Source organism: Papilio polytes, unplaced genomic scaffold (assembly GCF_000836215.1).
Source record: "Papilio polytes unplaced genomic scaffold, Ppol_1.0 DF824158.1, whole genome shotgun sequence".
Classification (NCBI taxonomy): Eukaryota; Metazoa; Arthropoda; class Insecta; order Lepidoptera; family Papilionidae; genus Papilio; species Papilio polytes.
The window spans coordinates 1,022,285-1,041,568 of record NW_013525046.1 but is presented as its reverse complement, the minus strand read 5'-3'; the positions used below and the strand labels follow the sequence as shown (position 1 = coordinate 1,041,568).

At 38.6% G+C, this 19,284-nt stretch overlaps 1 protein-coding gene across 1 annotated transcript in view; it reads left to right on the top strand.

Annotated features, from left to right (window-relative positions):
• LOC106111486 (nesprin-1) overlaps positions 1–19,284 on the top strand; it is a 79,365-nt gene that overhangs the window by 53,785 nt on the left and 6,296 nt on the right. The window contains exons 7-21 of the mRNA XM_013293604.1: positions 3–552; positions 624–830; positions 920–1,153; positions 1,240–1,416; positions 2,076–2,319; positions 2,455–2,634; positions 2,798–3,172; positions 3,673–11,715; positions 12,215–15,942; positions 16,077–16,254; positions 16,336–16,521; positions 16,598–16,945; positions 17,045–17,305; positions 17,387–17,857; positions 17,947–19,245. Of these exons, the coding sequence (XP_013149058.1) occupies positions 3–552; positions 624–830; positions 920–1,153; positions 1,240–1,416; positions 2,076–2,319; positions 2,455–2,634; positions 2,798–3,172; positions 3,673–11,715; positions 12,215–15,942; positions 16,077–16,254; positions 16,336–16,521; positions 16,598–16,945; positions 17,045–17,305; positions 17,387–17,857; positions 17,947–19,245 (16,481 nt within the window). The remainder of the gene's footprint in view (positions 1–2; positions 553–623; positions 831–919; positions 1,154–1,239; positions 1,417–2,075; positions 2,320–2,454; positions 2,635–2,797; positions 3,173–3,672; positions 11,716–12,214; positions 15,943–16,076; positions 16,255–16,335; positions 16,522–16,597; positions 16,946–17,044; positions 17,306–17,386; positions 17,858–17,946; positions 19,246–19,284) is intronic.

Here is a 19,284-nt window from a genome sequence, read left to right as displayed (position 1 = left end):
AGAACTTACAAAAGCAAAATTAGCAACTTGGACCGCTAAATGCACCAGAGTTGAACACGTCCGTGCCTTATTAGATGACTATGACAATTTCGTAACTAAAAACAAGATTTTCCAAGAATTTGACAAAGCCTACGTTGACATTAAGCAGGTAGCAGAAGAATATAAAAGAGTATGTGAAGTAGACAGAACTGAAGCGAGAGAAATTGATGCGTTCTTGAGAGAAATTTCGGAAACGTGGCGAAGAGTCGCCTCCGACGTCAGATGCGCAAGAAGCGTCCTCGAAGAGGTGATCGCTCACTGGGAGCGGTGGACTGTGTTAGTGGAACAATTCACCACTTGGCTGGACAAGGCTCAACATATGTTAAGAGTATCCGAAGACGAGGGTTTGGAATTCTTCCACGATCTAACGGTTTGGAAAGAGAGACACCAGCTTTTAGGCGAGACGGCTGGATTTTTGGCTGCGACATGCACTGAAGAAATAAGTTCAGAGGTCAAGAGAAAATACGTGGAGATCACTGAAAGATGGGAACGCGTATGGGATGAGGCTGAGCGGTGAGTTCTTAAAGTAATATTTCACTGTGTGTTTTTGCGCCTAGAATTACTATATTAATCTTCATTTTTAGGTACGTCCGTGGTGGTGATGCTCTGCGCCACCGTCGCGAGCTGGCGTCCGGCATCCAGAAGTTGGACAACTGGTTGTCGAGTGCCGAAAACCTGCTGTCCCGGCAGCCGCGCGCCAGCACCGTGGAGATACAGACCTACATCGACAAGCTGGTGCAGCTCAACTCAGAAATTGAACACCATGAAGAGTTATTTAAAACTATTAGCAGGTAAACTTGTACTGAGAGATTTACAGATTCCCATAATTCGTCTGATCTAAATTTATTCATCACTTCCACATAATTTATTTGTATTTTAGGACCTTCCAAAACGCGATTGCTGATCTACCCCGCGACGAGGTCGAGTCCAACATGACGAAACTGAAGCAACAGAAGGAAGCGCTAGTGAGAGTGCGGGCCACGGTGCCCGTTAAGGTGCACCAGTATAGACAGCTGCTCGTGCAGCACGAATCACTGGAGAGCGGCCAGAAAGAGATCGGCCAGTGGCTGGACAAGGCCGATGAGCTACTAAGGACCACCACAGAAACGAGAAGGTGTGTAAATGTTTGCTATGAATGTTTGCCCAAAGTTCATCATTGAGAAATGTCAATATTAAGTTTTAAATGTTTTGTACAAACAGAGAGGTAATAGAAGAACGTTATGAGGTACATCGCACGTTCTTCTCCCGCACCACTTACTACCGCTCTATGTTGGAGAGCAAGAACAAAGTATTCCAGAACATCGTCAGAGCTGCTGACGTCGACCGCAGCGCTGATGTCACCGATCAAGTTCGGCTAATGAAGGATCTAAATGATAGGTGAGACAACTTACCGCATTTAATTATACTCAAAGTATTAAGTTGGGATCACTGCCTAATTTTGGAAGTGAATTCTTGCCTGAACCTTTGGACTCTTCACGATGCGCAAAAAAATAGTTCCATATGTTTCCGCAATATGGTGAGGGTTTTGATATTTAGTCTGGGTATAAATATAAAATAAAAAAATTACTATGTACGGTTGAAATAATAAGTCATAACAAAACTGTACGTCCCAAAGAGGATGCACTTATTTGGTAGTATCCGAAAAGGTTGATTTCACAAACATCAACTGTCATTGTCAAAATTAAAATAGTGACATCTGTCAGTTGACTTTTCAAAACAAATATCAAAATTCAAATAATTAACATTTCGGCCCGATTAAATTAATAATGTATTATACTTTTATAACAAAATTAAACTTGTTTCTTATTTTTGATAAAACATTTTTGTTAACCTCTTACTTTGAAAATAAACTACGCTAAACAAAATTGTATTTCACGTAAACAACAACTGAATTATCACAATTGTAAAATTGTAATTTAAAGAGAAAAGAGCCGGTAAAAATATTGAAAACGGATATTTAACCACACATAACCGTTAAAAAATGTTTCATTTCTGCCATCGTAGTGTTTTGTTTTAATTTATTTTTTATTTTCTAGATTTGCTCACATATCTTCGGAGGCTACCCGTAAAGAATCAGAGCTACAGCGTCTTGTGCGAGCGTGGGATGAATTCGAGACAAAGAAACGTGCCGTTGAAGAATGGGCGTCGACTGCGGAGTCTCTTCTCTCCGATAAGAGAGTGGACTCAAAGCAGGCTGTTGACTTCCACAAGAGGTTTTTCCAGGGCGCGGATGAGAGAGCTGTGTCCGAGCTCGTTCGTTCTGGTCGGGAGCTAATTGAGGTAGTTTATTAAATTATTTAGCTAAATACCTCAATTTCATTAGATTGTTATTTAAAAGTGTTTTAAGACAAGCATTAAGGTAATTGGCATAGTTTTTGCTTTGGCAGTTCAATGTATTTTGATATGTATTTATAGCTGGTGAATGCGGAGGACAGGCCTCGAGTTGTGCAGACAGTTGAGGAGTTACAACGTCGCTGGAAGGAGCTGTTAGACCGAGCGCCGCCACACCTCATGCGATTGGAGTTCCGTCTAGATGAGACTGTATTCCATCATTGTATTAAAGATATTGAAAAGGAGCTTGTTTATGAAGAACAGGTAATAAGTCCAAAAGTAGTTAATGACTATGTATTTTTACTAGGAACAAAATTGTAGACTCCAGCTTTTACATTGTTTTTTACTTAAAAAGGTATCTTGTAAAGTATATATATAGTGTATAAAATATATAAATATATATTTTAAAAACTAAATATTTTTACAGGCCTACAACCAAAGTGACGATGCAGATGGTATTCTTATCAGGAATGAGATGTACTTCCGCAACCAAGGGAAGGTAATGCAAGTGGAGCAATGCCTCCAGAACCTCAAAAAGATCTCAACAAGTTACACACAGCAAACTGGAGATACAGTGTTAGATGAGGAGGTCCGAAAATGTGAACAGCAATGGGAATCAACTGTTCACCGAGTAGAACATTTCAGACAACAATTGCAAAGGATTCCAGCGAAATGGGATGCTTATAGAGAGAAATTCCAAGATATGCAGAAGTGGATGGACCATGTTGATAAGACAATGGACAGTATTGTCAGAGAAGTGGACTCCGCTGAGGCATTTGAAAGGGAAAAGACTATATTCCAGGTAAGTCGATGAAACAATTTATGATTATTGCCTAATTTTAAAATGTATTATTATTTGAGAGATATTCAGTTCCATTGACAATCTTACTTCTTACTAATATTATAAATGCGAAAGTTTAGATGGATGGATGGATGGATGTTTGTTAGAGTTTGTAGGCTAAACGGCTGAACGTATGTCCTCGAAATTTGGCATAGATGTAGAACATAGTTTGGAAGAACACATAGGCTACTCACTTTTGTTTTTTTTTAATTCCACGCGGACGGAGTCGCGGGCGAAAGCTAGTTATTTCCATATTCTAGTTACTGTAATATTCGATTTAACAGATTTTAACTTTTTAATGCTTTCTGGAAAAAGCTGAGGGAATTGATGGTAATTATAATTATTTATTGATTATTCTCACATTTTTTTATTGATTTGTTTTATTGCCTTTTTTCAGTACTGTCAGTATTTAATTTATCTTACTGTTTTTATACTTTAATGTGTTAATTTTTCTCAATTAGAACATCTGCCGCGAAGCTGACAGGAAACGTGAAGACATGAAGTGGTTAGTTCAGACATTGGATATGCTCACACATCACTGCTCCGAGATGGAGGCTCAGGATGAACAGATTAAACTAGAAAATCTTATACAGAGATATAAAAATCTTATTCCAACTATTGAAATAACCATGATAAAGACGGAAACATACACCAGATGTTATACATACAGACGTGAAGTCCATGAAGTGATCTGTATATTGGAAAGTGCTCAGAAACAGGCCATGGTGGAGCCTGAACCTCAATCCCTGCAGCAAGTAGAACAGCTAGTCCTTGAGCAACAAGCGGCTGTGCAGAAGTTGGACCGACATCGGCCTTCTGTTATGTCAATGCTGCAACGCGGCAAAGAACTTATCAAGGATGCTAATGCTCCAGCATTTGTAAGAGAAGATGTAAGGAACTTGGAAACCGGCTGGAACTCTGCCTACGAAACTTCAACCGACCGACTGTACAAGCTACGTGATACACAAAAGGTGTGGTCCAACTATGAATATCAGAAAGAGGAGTTGCTTTCAGATATCGATAAGATTGAAAACTACGTCGCTCACCCAGGCTTAGAATTGGGCGTGACAAATATTAGCCGTGAACTACATGAAACTAAAGTTATCAATGAAGACATTGAGAAAGCTAAGAAGGAAAGGCTGCCGCAGTTACAACAAGCATACGCTGAACTGCAATCGCTCACAGCTAACAAGCCTAAACCTGTTATCGAAAAAGATTTGGAAACAATCGGAAGAAAATTGGAAAGGGTTCAAGATGAAGTTCATACAAAAGTCGAGCATTTGGAGAAATTTAACGAGGAGTGGGTTAAAATCGAGCGTAAACTGGAACATGTTCGTGAATGGATCAAGAAGGAAAGTCCAGCGTTGATTTCTGAAATACGTTCGGATAATATTTCCCCAGAGGAAAGAGTCGAGAAGTCGCAAAGCTTGCAGAAAGTAGTTGCAGAAAAGCTACATGTTATTAAAAATGTTGCTGACCAGGGAACTAAGTTGGCTGTTGAACATCGTGTGCAGGACGCTAACAGACTTAAGGGTGAGGTCGCCCTGTTAGAGAAAATGATGGCCGACTTGCAACGGTCTACAGAACATCAAACAAAAGTGGTCGAACACGACCTCGCGAGTTGGCAAAAATATCAAAAAGGTGTTGCCGAAATCAAACCATGGATTGAAGAGGCAGAGATTAAATTGGGTACCGTGCCCAAACCGTCGTCGTTACCTGAAGCCCAACAACTTCAACAACAGTCTAGGGCTTTAGTTACAGATTGTGAAAAGCAACTAATGAATTTGCAGATTCTATCTAGTGTTAGTCATCAATTATCTGGAAAAAGTAGTGCCCCTGACGAAGTAGACGCAATTCATTCTCGCTGGGCTGTGGTTCACGACCAAGCTGACCAATGGAACAACAAACTGGAAAAACTCATTGTTAATTGGGAGAACTTTGAGAGGGAAGCAGAAAAAATTGAGAGTTGGATAGAAAACGGTGAAAAAATGCTGAGTAGCCGGAACATAACAGTTGAGTCACCACAGGTGGAAAAATTAGACAGAGAATTGAATAAACTTAAGTCATTTGGCAATGAAATTTCGCAGCAGCAAGCTAAAATTATTACGTTATCTCAGACGTGCGATAGCATCTGCCATAACATTCAGCCGGAGGGTGCAACCTTATTGAAAAACAAGGTATCGGATATTAAAGAACGTACAAACACTCTCGCAGAAACTGTTCGAAGTAAAGTAAATGAACTTTCAGATAAAATTATTGTCCGCCAAGAATTTTTGACTAAACTTCATAACTTCGACAATTGGATTAATGATTTCAGAAGAAAAACAGAAAGCTTTGATCAAGTAGATGCCGGTAAAGTTGAACCATCGCTGCAATCTATGCACGTCTTGCTTCAGGAACATGCCGCTAAAGCTCCTGAATTTGCTGATATTTACAATGAAGTTAAAAATATGACTCTAACATCACATCCTGAAGAATCTCGTACTTTAAGTGACACGTATTCAAATATAGCGGAGCATTATCAATTGATCGAATCGAATATTCAACAAAATAAAGCCATATTGAAAAAGTGGTCCGATTTGCTAAATTGGTATGAAGATACAAAGCAACAATTAGGTCATATTCAGTATCAAATTGAGGGACCGAAACTCACACCTGAGAGCTATGAAGTGTTGCGTCAAGAACTTGTCAATGTTATAACAAAAGTACCTGAGATGAAGAGCAATGTTGTTCTGCTAGATGGTCCATCTAAGGTTAAGGTGACTGATCAAAACACAGGCAGAATAATTTCACCTGTAAGTTTAGTAAAAGAAATCGAGGTTAAAGCTGAAGCTTTGCTTAACCAAGTCACATCCAAACGAGATTTGGTACAGAAGGTTGGTGCGAGATGGGATAAATTTAACCTGCAACATCAAGCCGTATCGGAAGTTTTACATAATGTTCAATCAACTTTAAATGATATGGCCCAAAAACCGGTACCATTAACAGAAGCTACTATTCAAGATTTATCAGAGCAGCTGGATACTCTAGACACAGAACTTAAAGAAAAGCAATCTGTTAGGAAAGAGCTGCGCGAAGAAGGTTTACATTTGATGAGAGAAGATCAACCTAATATGGGAACAATTCAAAATTCACTATCGGCAGCTGACCATAACTGGGATCAAGTAGTTAACAGCGTGCGTGATACTAAAAATAGGTACATATTACTATCTTCAACATTACAAGAGTTAAAGAACTTTACTGTGGCATTTGATAGAGAAATGAGCAGAGCTCAACAACTACACAACGAGTGCAAGGACGCTCCGAACGACTACGTGCAAACTGCTCAAGCTTTAGATAAAGCAAGAAAATCCTATGAAATTCTTAAACGATCTAAGGGTCTGTTAGATCAAATGGATGTTATCAAACAATCGGTCCTAAAACAAGCCTCTACACTTGGAGGTTTCGACACGAGTCCTTTAGAAAATGCATTCTTGGAATCCCAAACACAATGGGAAAAAGAGAATGATGCCATTATTAAAAGAATTCAAGATTTGGAATCGCAACTTCTCGTTTGGCGACAAATCGACGACACGAAGAATCAAGTTGTAACTTGGTTAAGTGAAACTGGTCAAAATTTATCAAATGCCTGTGATAATTTAGAAATTAGATTTGGACAAAATCACCTTACGAAATACAAAGAAGAGTTACCGATTTACACAGGACTCAAAAACAGTATAAAAGCTAAATGTGAACAAATAACAAACCTAAATAAAAATATTCCTATGGGTCAAGTTTCATCGATCATTGGTTATCTTGATGACGAATTCGAAGCTTTGCAAACACTGGCCACTAATTTAGAGAGCGCAGTGTCGTCCTTGGAGTCTAAAGAAAACAAATTAAAGGAGAAAATAAAACGCCTGTCTGATAATATTAGCAAAATTAGGGACGATATTATCAAATGCGACGATATGTCTGGCGATAATTCTAAGATTTTAGATCGCTTGAAGAAATGCCAATCGTGTAAAGTTGAATTACAAAATCTAAGTGATGAAATTGATAATCTATCTCAATCCGTCTCTGAAATGAATGATAATTATCCAGGTTTTTACGAATCACTGGTGCCAAAAGAACTTAGCACCTTACAAAAGAGATTTGAAAGCGTTTTAGTACATGCAAATAAAACTGAAATAACTCTTTTAACATTCCTGCAAAAACTTTTTACTGATAAACTCAGTATGTTTAATAGGAATTTGAAGATTCTGGACGATAAAACGAGATGGTGTGTACCTGATGTGTCAAGTGACAAATATAATTTGGAAGTTAAAACTGCCGCTCTTGCTGACGTTGAAAGTGGGATTGCAGATTGCAAACAAAAAATTACGGAATTAAAGGAAGCCTGTGAAATATTACGCGTAGTAGCTGAACCGGCTACAGCGCAAGAAGCGGCAATTCAAACTGAAAAAGCTCAAAAGAATCTGGATGTATTGACATCTAATTGCCTGGAAATCAAAAACAGTCTACAGGAGAATATTGGAGCATGGCAAGAATATGAAGTCTTATTAGAGAATGTCTCGGAATGGTTGAAAGAAAAAGAAAATTTGGTAAGACAAGAGGCTGCAAACCTACTAGATGCTAATCTCATAGAGAACAAAATAACAGAAATTGAAAAACTTAATGAAGATGTGAAGAAATATGGAGATGAAGTAAATAAACTTACTGAAATCGGAGATAAGATATTATCTCGTAATCCTGAGTCTAGGGTATCGCAATATATTAATCACTTAGCTAGCAGATATCAGGCCGTCAGCAAGTTCATGGATAATCATTTGAATAGACTTAAAGAACTCAAAAACAATAAAGAGAAATACGACAAGTCAATTGTAGAATTTAAAAACTGGCTTACTGACGCAAACGCGAGGATAGCGGATTTGGCGGCTATGAGTAAACATGCAAAACCATCGGCGGCTGATTTAGCACAAGTGAAAAAACTGAGTGAAAACAAAGATTTGGGCCAAAGATTGCTTAATAATGCAATTGAATCTGGAGAAGCCTTGTTCAGCGGACTTAACCCAGAAGGTCGAGAACAAATTCGTAATGAACTAAGATCACTAAGAGATTACTTTGAAAATTCAGTCGATTCACTGAATAATGTTATTAAAGATATCGAAACAACTATAAATAAACGATCATCATTTGATGATACCTTTAATCAAGTCCAGAAATGGATAAGCGATAAAGAAAACGAATTAGGCGATTTCAAATTATGCGCAACTTTGCCGGAAAAGAAGGCGCAACTTCATGCAAACAAAATTTTACTTCAAGAAGTAGAGCTTCATGAATCTATGCTCACTCAACTTACAGAGAAAATCAAGTTAATGCCAGATGAAGAAGCAGAAAAAAGTCTTTCTAAAACTATTGACCGATACAGAGAAATGTCGAAAGAGCTTGCAAAAAGAATAGCTTCATGTGAGCGTCATGTCGTAGATCATGAAAAGTACGTGCAAATGTTCGAAGATTCTCGTGATCGACTCAACCACATTGTTGCAGAGAATAGCATGCTGACATACAGTGTGGTAACGCAAAAAGATGATGTTGACTCTAAGATTTCAGCTATAGAGAAGATCACATCGCAAGGACCTAACATACAAAACATTCTAGACGAACTGAAATCACAACTACATGTTGTATTAGAAAATACTAGTCCAAACGGTCACCCCGTGCTTATAAGTGAATACGAGCAACTCAAAACTACTTGGACGCAATTCGCTACACAATGTGAAGAACAAGATAAGAAACTCAAAGATATGTTGAAGCAATGGAATGAGAGCCAAAAAACTTTAGATGAACTTGAAGAATGGCTCAAAGTAAAAGAAAACCAGTTAAGAGATCAAAGTCTTAAAAATAATCTCGAAGCTAAAATTGGTCATTTGCGAAAAGTGAAAGAAATACGAAACGAATTATCGTCAAGAAGTGCGGACTTCACCGATTTAACCAGCAATAAACAAAGTGTAACAAGTGAGTCGGATCTTACAAACAAGACATCTAAATTAGCTACTCGGTATCATACGCTAAACAACCTTGTGAATGAAATTATTTCAAAATATGAAGTATTTGTAGCTGAACACACTGCCTTTGAGAAAGATTTTAACGACATGGAAAATTGGTTGATGAATATGCTCGGGGAACTTCAAGATTTGAATGAAATTGTCGGAGATTATGCTGTTTTACAAGAAAAGCAAAACAAAGCTAAGGAGCTTTATGAAACTAGAAATAAAAAGACTCCTGCATTCGAAGAATTCCTTAGTTTGGGTGAAAAGTTATACGCGCACACAAGTCCCGACGGCAGAGAAGTGATCCGCCAAAAAATTAGAAAGATAAGAACTCTCTGGGACACTTTTGGTGACAATTTCCAAGAAACGGTTAATAAACTTGATCAATGTCTCTTACAATTTTCGGACTTCTCTTTAGCTCAAGAACAGCTAACTAAATGGCTGAAAGATGTTGAAAGAGCAATGCAGCGTCATACTGAATTAAAGGCATCCTTAGAAGAAAAGAAAGCCCAGCTACAGAACCATAAATTGATGCACCAGGAAATTATGACTCATCAGCAGCTTGTCGAATCTGTTTGCGATAAAGCCCAACAGCTAGTTGATCAAACACATGATGCATCTTTAAATGTGTACTTGCAATCTATTAAACAATTATTCCAGAATATTGTAACGAAGTCTCAAAACTTACAAGATAATTTAGAAGATTGTGTGAAACGTCATGAAGATCTTGTACGCCTTATTCAACAGTTCAAAGAGTGGTTAAGTTCGCAATCAGAAAAAGTACTAGACTGTGAAAATGCCGTCGGAGAAAAACCTGAGATTATCAGAAAGTTACAAGCTGTTACAGCTCTCAAAGATATTGAAAAAGTCGGGTCTAATAAATTAGACGAAATTCGTACCATATTTACTTCAGTAAGTAAAAGTACATCAGAAGCTGGTAACGCCGCAATTAAATCTGAAATTGATAATCTACACGACCAACTACGTAAAGCTATTGATAGCATAGGATCTTCAGAACAAAAACTCAAACATACTTTGGACATTTGGAACAAATTTGATACTTCCATTGAAGCTATTACTGAATGGTTAAAGGATATGGAAACGAAATGTCGTGACCAAGCACTCTGCTCCACATTACAAGAAAAGGAAGCACAGCTGCAAAGATACGTTGATCTCCGTAATGGTATTCACGCTAAAGAAAAAGAAATCGATTCTTTTGTTGATGAGTCCCATAATCTCATTCAAGTAAGCGGTGTGGAAAGGCTTAAGCCTCTTGTCACGCAAGTAAGTAGCCGATATCAACAGTTGCATGTAATTTCAAAGGAAATTGTTAATCATTGGTCTGAAGTAGTAAGTGACCATAAAAAATACATTCAGCTACGTAACGAATTTGACGCATGGCTAAAACCTTTAGAAGAACAACTTTCACAAATGACAACAAAAGAAGACAAGCTGAGTATTGAAAGCAAAGGAAGCAAGTTACAAGTATTTTTACTTGAACGCGACAACGGCGAACATAAAATTGGAATTTTAACTACAGCTGGCGACAAAGTTTTGCCTGAAACTGCTGCAAACGGTAGGGAAATTGTTCGTTCTGAAATCCGGGATTTGAGAGAAAGATGGGATAGACTAAATGACAGCATACTGCAACAACAAAAAGAATATGAATCTCAAACATTGCAGTGGTCTAGTTACCAAGAAGTTTTACAACAGACATTATCTTGGTTAGATGAAAAAGAAAAGTTAGTCGAGAGCGAAGAGAAAGCTGTCTTAAATTCAGCACAAGAAATCAAATCGAAACTCCTGAAAAATAAAACATTGTTGCAAGAAATTTACTCACATAAACGGGTTATTGAAACTGTTACTGAAAAAGCTAAAAGTGTTGCCTCTTCATTGCATTCTGGCAAAGAACAGAGCGATGAGATGACGTCTATCATCCAATCGGTTTGGGACAGATATAATACGTTGACTAATAGGTTGTCGGCTGTCATTGATAAGCATGAAAGCACATTCGAAATCTACCAACAATTTGCGGAGCAACAGAAATCGTTACAAGACTACCAAAAACACCTGTGGGATCGTTTGCACCTCTTATCCGACTTCACTGGTAATAAGGCTGCACTACAGGGCAAGTTAGCGAAACTTCAGGAATTACTAGATGCTATTCCAAACGGCAGCAACAAGTTGAAAATTTTGTCAGATCTTATAGAAAATAATAATGCGAAATTATCGCCTAGGGGCAAAGATGCTATGTCACGTGAATTAAGTCTTCTCAGAGCTGATCTCGAAAAGTTTACTACGACTGTTCACGACGTTAAGCGCGGCATTGAAGACAAAATACAGCAATGGATTGAATTCGATAGTGCAAATGATCGCCTTCAGCATTGGCTAAGTGATACTGAAATGAGCCTGAAAACATACACACCCAAAGCTACTTTGGAGGAGAAAGTTGACCAACTTAATAAATATCAGGTATGTATTACAATTTATTTGATCTAAAGAAAATAGCACTGAATCTAATTAAACCATGTGTTGAACAGGATTTAAGTAAAGCAATTGATTATCACGAGAACGATTTGAATGTGGTCATACGTTTGGGTGAAGCATTGGACCAAGTAAGATTTTTAAAAGAAAAGAAATTTTTACAAATTAATTTTCGCACTATATAAGGAAAAATAACTTTCAGTAGTTTCTAATATCACCAAAATTAATTTATTTTAGATTCTAACTCAATGGGAATATGAGAATTTCGAAGTAAATCTGTTCTATGACCTTTATTACTTTTTATTGTGACGGTTTTAACTAACTACAAGTGGTTTTGGTTCTTATTAGAACTTTGGTATACTACGAATAATCTTGTAGTGGCGTTAATTACTAATTGTAGTTGTCGTAGACTAGTTTAAAAGAAGAACCAATTAAAATTTAAATTAACTATTTTACACAACTAAAAATGACTATTATTTTCTTTCAGGCTATTTTAGCTAATCTTAAAAAGACAGAAAATGACGTTGATAAATTAACAGATGAGTTCAGCGATCTTATTGAAAATTGTAATGACACTCGAATCACAATGAATCTCCAACAAATGACCTCGCGTTTCCAATCCGTGCACTCCACAGCCAAAGAACTGGTAAAGAAATGTCAGCAGGCGGTCAATGATCACACTGCGTACCAGGATAAGTATAACCAATGCACAGAATGGATAAAAACCGCTCAATTGAAGTTTGAGGAGTGTCAGAAGAACTTGTCGAATACTCCTGATGGAATAAACGCGAAACGAGAAAGTCTGAATGAGTTACTTAGCCAACAACGAAACGCGACACTTTTAGTAAACAACACAGTTGAGCTCGGAGAAAAATTATATCCTTCGACGTCACCGGAAGGAAAAGAATTAATAGAACAACAATTACAAGACATCCAACAGGCAATAGACAACTTATTCGATAGTATAAGTAAGGCTGAAAGAAACTTGGATTCCGAACTTAGCAAGTGGTCATCGTTTGAAGACAATTTGAAATCAGTTCAACAGTGGCTGACACTCGCTGAAAAGAATCTCCCCAAAGACATCGAATTAAAGGCAACATTGGATGAAAAACGTAATCAATTGAATGTTTATAGAAATTACTTGCAAGACGCAATTGCCCACCAACAAGACATAACAGATTTAGAAAGTCGAGCTCAAAACTTGCCTGATGTCACTAAAGATATTTCAAAAGAAATTAATCAACTGAAACAAAGACATGAAGCTATCTTAGCAAGGGCCAAATCATTCGTTGAACAATACGAAGCTATTGTTAATAATCATCAACAATACACTAAAGCGGTAATGGATCTTCAGGAATGGGTAGAAGCAACGCATAATACAGCTCAATTATGGGGAGACGTGAATTTAGAAAGAGTGGCTTTAAGCAGTAATTGTGAAAAGTTGAAATCACTGCAAATTAATTTACCGGAAGAAAAGAATCGTATCGATAAAATACGTTCGTTAGGAGAGAATGTTTTGCCCGGCACTATAAGCAGTGGACAAGCTAACATTAGAAATCAAATTGACGCTTCTCACCAAGAATGGGAGGGATTAGTTTCCTTCATCAATAAAACAATTGAAGGCTTAGAAAACAAGATACAGCAATGGAATGAATACGAAAATATGAAGGATCAATGCTTGGCTTGGATAAGGAATACGGATAATCAAATACATGCAGTTGATCTCAAAGCAACGTTAGGAGAAAAACAAGACCAATATAAACAATTCCTTGAACTGCAAGGTGAGGTTCGTGCAAAGGAACTCGAGATTGATAACATTACGGAAAAAGCACAGCACCTATATACGGGAATGCTAGGTCCGCGAGGATCCCAAATATCTGACCTTACTGTAAAATACCAAACACTATCTCAAAAAGTGAAAGATTTGACCAACAGATGGCAGCAATACGTAAAGACACATCAAGAGTTTACTAGCAATGTCGCAGAGTGTTCCCAATGGATCGAAGAGTTCAGAGATAAGTTAGATTTCTGCGCAGATTTAAGTTCGGCCACACAAGATGACTTGGAAACAAAATTGGTACTTATTCAAAATCTATTGTTATTGAAAGATGAAGGATTTACTAAGGTGCAATCATTAGTAGAGCTAGCTCAAAACGTTATGGCTAATACTGCACCTCCTGGCCACGAAGCTATTAATAACGCCTTGGTTACACTCCAGGAACAGTGGTCAGCACTATTATCGAGAATGATTGAGACTAAAAATATATTAAATGATTCCGTTACAAAATGGGCTGGATTCTTAGAGCAAATTCAGTTTGTCGATAAGAGTAACGCTTGGCTTGAAAGTATGTTGTCAGAGTTAACGCCATTTGAAAGCTCGATGCCTGATAAACGAGCACAACTTGAGAAACTTAAGGAAGTCGAGGAAAAAGCACGATGCGATCGCTTGGATGTTGATACAATGAAGGCTAAGGCTGCTGAAATGATTGCTAGCGGTCAACAGAATCAAACTGCTACGAGGGCACAAGAGGCTCTTAACAAATTTGATTCACTTTATGACAAAATCAAAAAATTACTTTCAGACCGTGAGGAACAGTACAAAGACCATCGTTTATACAAAGAGGCTCACGACGAACTTATACAGTGGTTGGGTAGAGCTAGAGAAAAAGTTCCATCCTTAAAATCAAAACCCCTGAGTGACAAGTTAGCAATCGAGAATGCTGTAACTCCGTTGGATGCATTAATTAATAAGCAAGCACAAGGAGAACTGTTATTAGAACACTTGCAACATACCGGTGAAGTAGTCTTAGCTAGCACATCTCCCGAAGGACAGACAGTAATTAAGAATGAAATGAAAGCTCTTAAAGAAAGCTTCGATGACCTTTTCAATGAAATCAAGCAACAAAAGAGTCAATTGGAAAATACAATTAGTCAGTGGCGAGAGTACAAAGATGAGTACGAAAGGCTTTCCGACTGGTTGCAACAAAAGGAAATTCTTATTAAAAATCATAAAGTAGCTCTACTCGGAACGGCAAAAGAAAAGGGAGGTCAAGTCAATGAAGTTAAAGAAATTGTAGATCAGCTGCATAAGGGTAAGGTTGATATCGATAGATTCAATTCTTCTGCCTCCGGCCTACTGTCGTCACATCTCGACACGTACGTGAACAACCAACTACGTCATCTTAATTCAAGATATCAAGTACTTATCAACATGGCTAATGATGTTCTAAAGAAAGTAGAAACTAACTATGAGCAACACCAAACTTATGACGACAACTATGTAAAGACAAAGAAATGGATCGACGACGCCTGGGAGATAACTCGTAGCGGCAGTGAAGCCGGAAGCAATAGCAGCAAAGAGGCCTTACAAAAACGTCTAGAACAAATCGAAGATCTTTTGAAGCGTCGTGAGGAAGGTCAGAATCTCGTTCACGCTACTATCAATAGCGGAGAAAAAGTATTAAGGAATACTCGATCAGACGGTAAAGATAAGATAAACACCGAACTAAAGGAATTACAAAGCGAGTGGGACCGTCTGGTAAAGAAGATGACCACAGCTAAGGTACATCTAGAGACCGCTTTACTACAATGGGCGGATTATAGCTCCAGTTATTCTCAGTTGCAGCAATGGATTTCAGACAGAGAGGCAAAACTTCAAGAAGTATGTGAACAAAAGGTTGCCAAGTCCAAAAAGGGGCAAGATCGTGTAGCGGGTCTAACGACCGGTCTAAGCCTCGGTGAAAGAAAAGCAACACTCCGTCAAACAAACAATATTGTACAAGATATTGTTTCCTTTGAACCAATGATACAGTCTGTAACTTCCAAGGCTTCGGAGTTGATGCAGCAAGCTCCGGCGTCTGAAATTACTAGCAAATACGAGACCTTGACAAAACAGGCTAAAGATTTATATGAAAAACAAAAGGAGACAGTGGAACAACATCAAGCATTTATTGACGCCGGTACAGACTTTGTCCAATGGATTAGAGCCGCCAAAGAAAGGCTAGGAAAGTGTTCTGATGCGACCGGAGATAAGGAATCTTTAAGCAGCAAAATATCGCAGCTTAAGGTATTAGAAAGTGAACTTCCCGAAGGTCAGAAAAAACTGCAGAAGGCCCTCGAGCTAGGAGAGATTTCTTGCAGTTTAGCAGACGAGGACGACCGCGAGGAGATTGAGGAAGAAGTGGCTCTATTGCAAGAAGAGTTCGATACCTACGTGTGAGTATTTTATGTATTATTTAATTATTTAGTAATAATGTAAAAGGAGGTTATAAACGAAAAAAAGTATCTGAAGTTGAAATAGCGTTTAATTTTATCGGTTTTCTTTGTGAAAGTTTACTATCTATTTGCAGAGAGCAATTAAACAACACAAAGGCCCTTATCGAGGGAGGTATCGTGAAGTGGACAGAGTACGAGGAACAATACAAGGAAGCCTTGGACTGGTTGTCGAAGACTGAGAAACTCGTACAATCTTTCAACAAGCTGCAGAACAACTTAGAACAAAAGAAAGTCGTTCTTGAAGAATTCCAGGTACGAGTTGAAATTATAGATATAATTTTGTTTATTTAAAAGTTATGACTAATATTTTTAAAACGTTTTTAATTTATGCAGGGTCACCTCCAAACATTATTTGATTGGCAAGCGGAGTTGGACAAGCTGAATATGAGAGCGCAAACTCTCCTGGAGACGTGTGCTGACACGAGGATCTCCAATGGCATCACTCAGCTTACCACAAAGTACAACGCTTTGCTCTCACTGGCCAAGGAGGTGATGAAGAGACTAGAGCTGCATTACCAAGTTAGTCATAGAAATATTGACTTCGAGAACAGAGATTCGTAACACAACACTAATGTAATAAAATCCTTATTTGCAGGAACATCAACAACATAACGCTCTGTACGGTGAATGCCAAGACTGGCTGGACAGAACTCGAGAGAAACTCAACCAATGCGCCGACATACCAAACAATCTCCAAGAGGTCAATAATAAGTTAAACACTATCAAACTTCTGCGCCAATCTCTGGAGCAGGGCCAGAACAAGCTGAGATATCTTCTAGAATTAAAAGAGAAGGTGATAATGAACACAGAGCAAGCCGGTGCAGCTAAGATCCAAGAAGATACGGATAATTTGAAGCAAGAATTCGATAAACTGATCGCTGATCTCCAAGATGTGAGGAATAAACTAACCAGCAGAGCTTCACAGTTCGATGATATTTCTAAGGTGAGTGATTTAATAGTAGAACTTAATAAAATTTCCTACCTTAAGTGAATTTCAAAATGATTTCTTGTAAATTTACATGTCTTGATTTTTTGTACTTAGATTCACAAACTCCTAGTCGAATGGCTTGACGATATTGACCAGAAGATCCAATCTGACGATTCTCTACTCAATGATTTATCAGAAAAGAAGGCCAAGTTAGAAAAGTTCAGAACATTCAACCGAGACATTGACTCTCATCAAGATTTGGTCAACAAACTCAATGAAAAACTTCGAGAAGATGCTTCGCTTAAATCTAAAGATATTGAAGATAGTCTACAAAGATACGGAGATATTAGGAAGACTGTTAGTGATATGATTAGCGTAAGTATTTAGAAATTAATGGTTTTCCATATTGTTTGTTAATTCGAAAAAATAATGCAAAATTCTTTTATTATTATTCAGAAACTTGAAGAGTACGTAAACACGCATATCCAATATAAGGAATCATACGACAGCTTCTACGATTGGATACGTAATTGCAAAATAGAAATACAGCAGTGTTCCGATTCACACGGAGAGAAGAAAGAAGTGCAGGAAAAACTAAAGAATGTCAACAAAATTATTAAATCTTTGCCCAAGGGAGAAGCTTTACTCAAGAAAGCGATTCAACTGAGCGAAGCTGTATTAGAAACAACAGGCAATGAAGGCAAAGATAATATTAACCAAGAAATCAAACAATTAAAGATTGAATGGGAAAATCTACAACATATCTGTAAAGATACCAAGAAGCTTCTAGAGAAATGTCTCTCCGCTTGGTCTGATTTCTTGGAAACTTCGGAGAAGATGACCACTTGGGTAAAAGACTTCGGAGGTAAATTGGCCACTGTCCAAAAGGTCGATAAAATCACTCCCGAATATCTGGACAAGTGTCGCGTAAGTATTTATTTTCTTTGTCTTCTGTGTACTGTGTTTTAGTGTGTTTAAAATTAAAATTAACACTTTGCGGTTTCCTTTCCTTATAGGATTTACTTGCTCAAGCGCTCGCAAACAAGCACGTTTTAGAAGAACTGAACGACAGATGTGAAAATCTCATGGAGCTCAGTGCCTGCGCCTGGGTTCGCGATAAGACCGTCAATTTGCAAACCGAATATACATCCTTACTGACCAAGATACAAAGTCTAGTATCCAACGGCGAAAAGAATTTGTCCGATCATACCGAGTTCATCAAAGCTAAGAATGAACTTCAACAATGGCTAGAAACCGCTCACGGCACCGTTCAGGATTCCATCGGAGTCGGTGATATTGATACCACTAAAGATAAACTGGAAACTGTTAAGCTTGTCAGTAACAGAATGACAGAGGGTCACCATCTCCTGGTTGTCCTGCAGGAAGCATTTAAGAAAGCTCTGAATAATACACCACCTGAGGAACAGGACAGCTTACGTAACGATGTGCAGGTTCTCCAAGAAAGTTGGGATCAGCTGAAGATCGACCTTAACTCTATCACTGCTCAGCTCAAAGCGGCGATCGGCAAATGGGAAGACTTTGAGGAATCGAAGAACAAACTCAACCAATGGATCAGCAACACCGAACAGAATCTCGATAAAGTGGCGCCGACTGGCGGAGAGCTGGGCGAGATGAAGACCTTGCTAGAGAAGTACAAGCACATCGAGGACGAAATAGACAACAAGAAACCGGAATTAGACAGACTTAAAGAAGAAGCCGCGGAACTCAGCGGATGGGCAAAGAAACCTGCCGTCAAGCAATCCGTCACAGAAATAGAGAAGAAGTGTAACGCTCTAAGATCTAAGTGCGCTGCAAAGAAAGTGGAGCTGGAGAACGAGATCAAGGACTACAACCAGTACCACCAATCGCTGCAGGATACGGAGAAGTGGCTGCTGCAGGTGTCGTTCCAGTTGATGGCGCACAACTCCCTGTACATCGCCAACAGGGAGCAGACGGAGGAGCAACTAGCGCAGCACGCGGTACTGCTAGATGATATACAGAAGTACCGCGCTACATTAGACGATCTAGAAGGGAAAGGTCGTGCCCAGATCGAACGCTACGAGGCCACCACTCCCACGATACGGGACACCGTCGGCAAGCAGTTGAAGAACGTCAACGATAGTCACAAGAGCCTGTTGGCGACCGCGCTCCAGATCGAAAGACGATTGCGCGAAGGTCTTGCCAAGTTCAAGGAGTACGAGGACACGCTGGAGAGCATTCTCAACAACCTGGATGAGTGTGAACCTGCCATTACCGAGCTGGATGTTCCCGTTGATGGTCTCACGCATGGACGAGATCTATTGGATAAAGCGAGGGTAAGTAAACACGAGTAGGGCAGTCCTCTAAAAAAATTA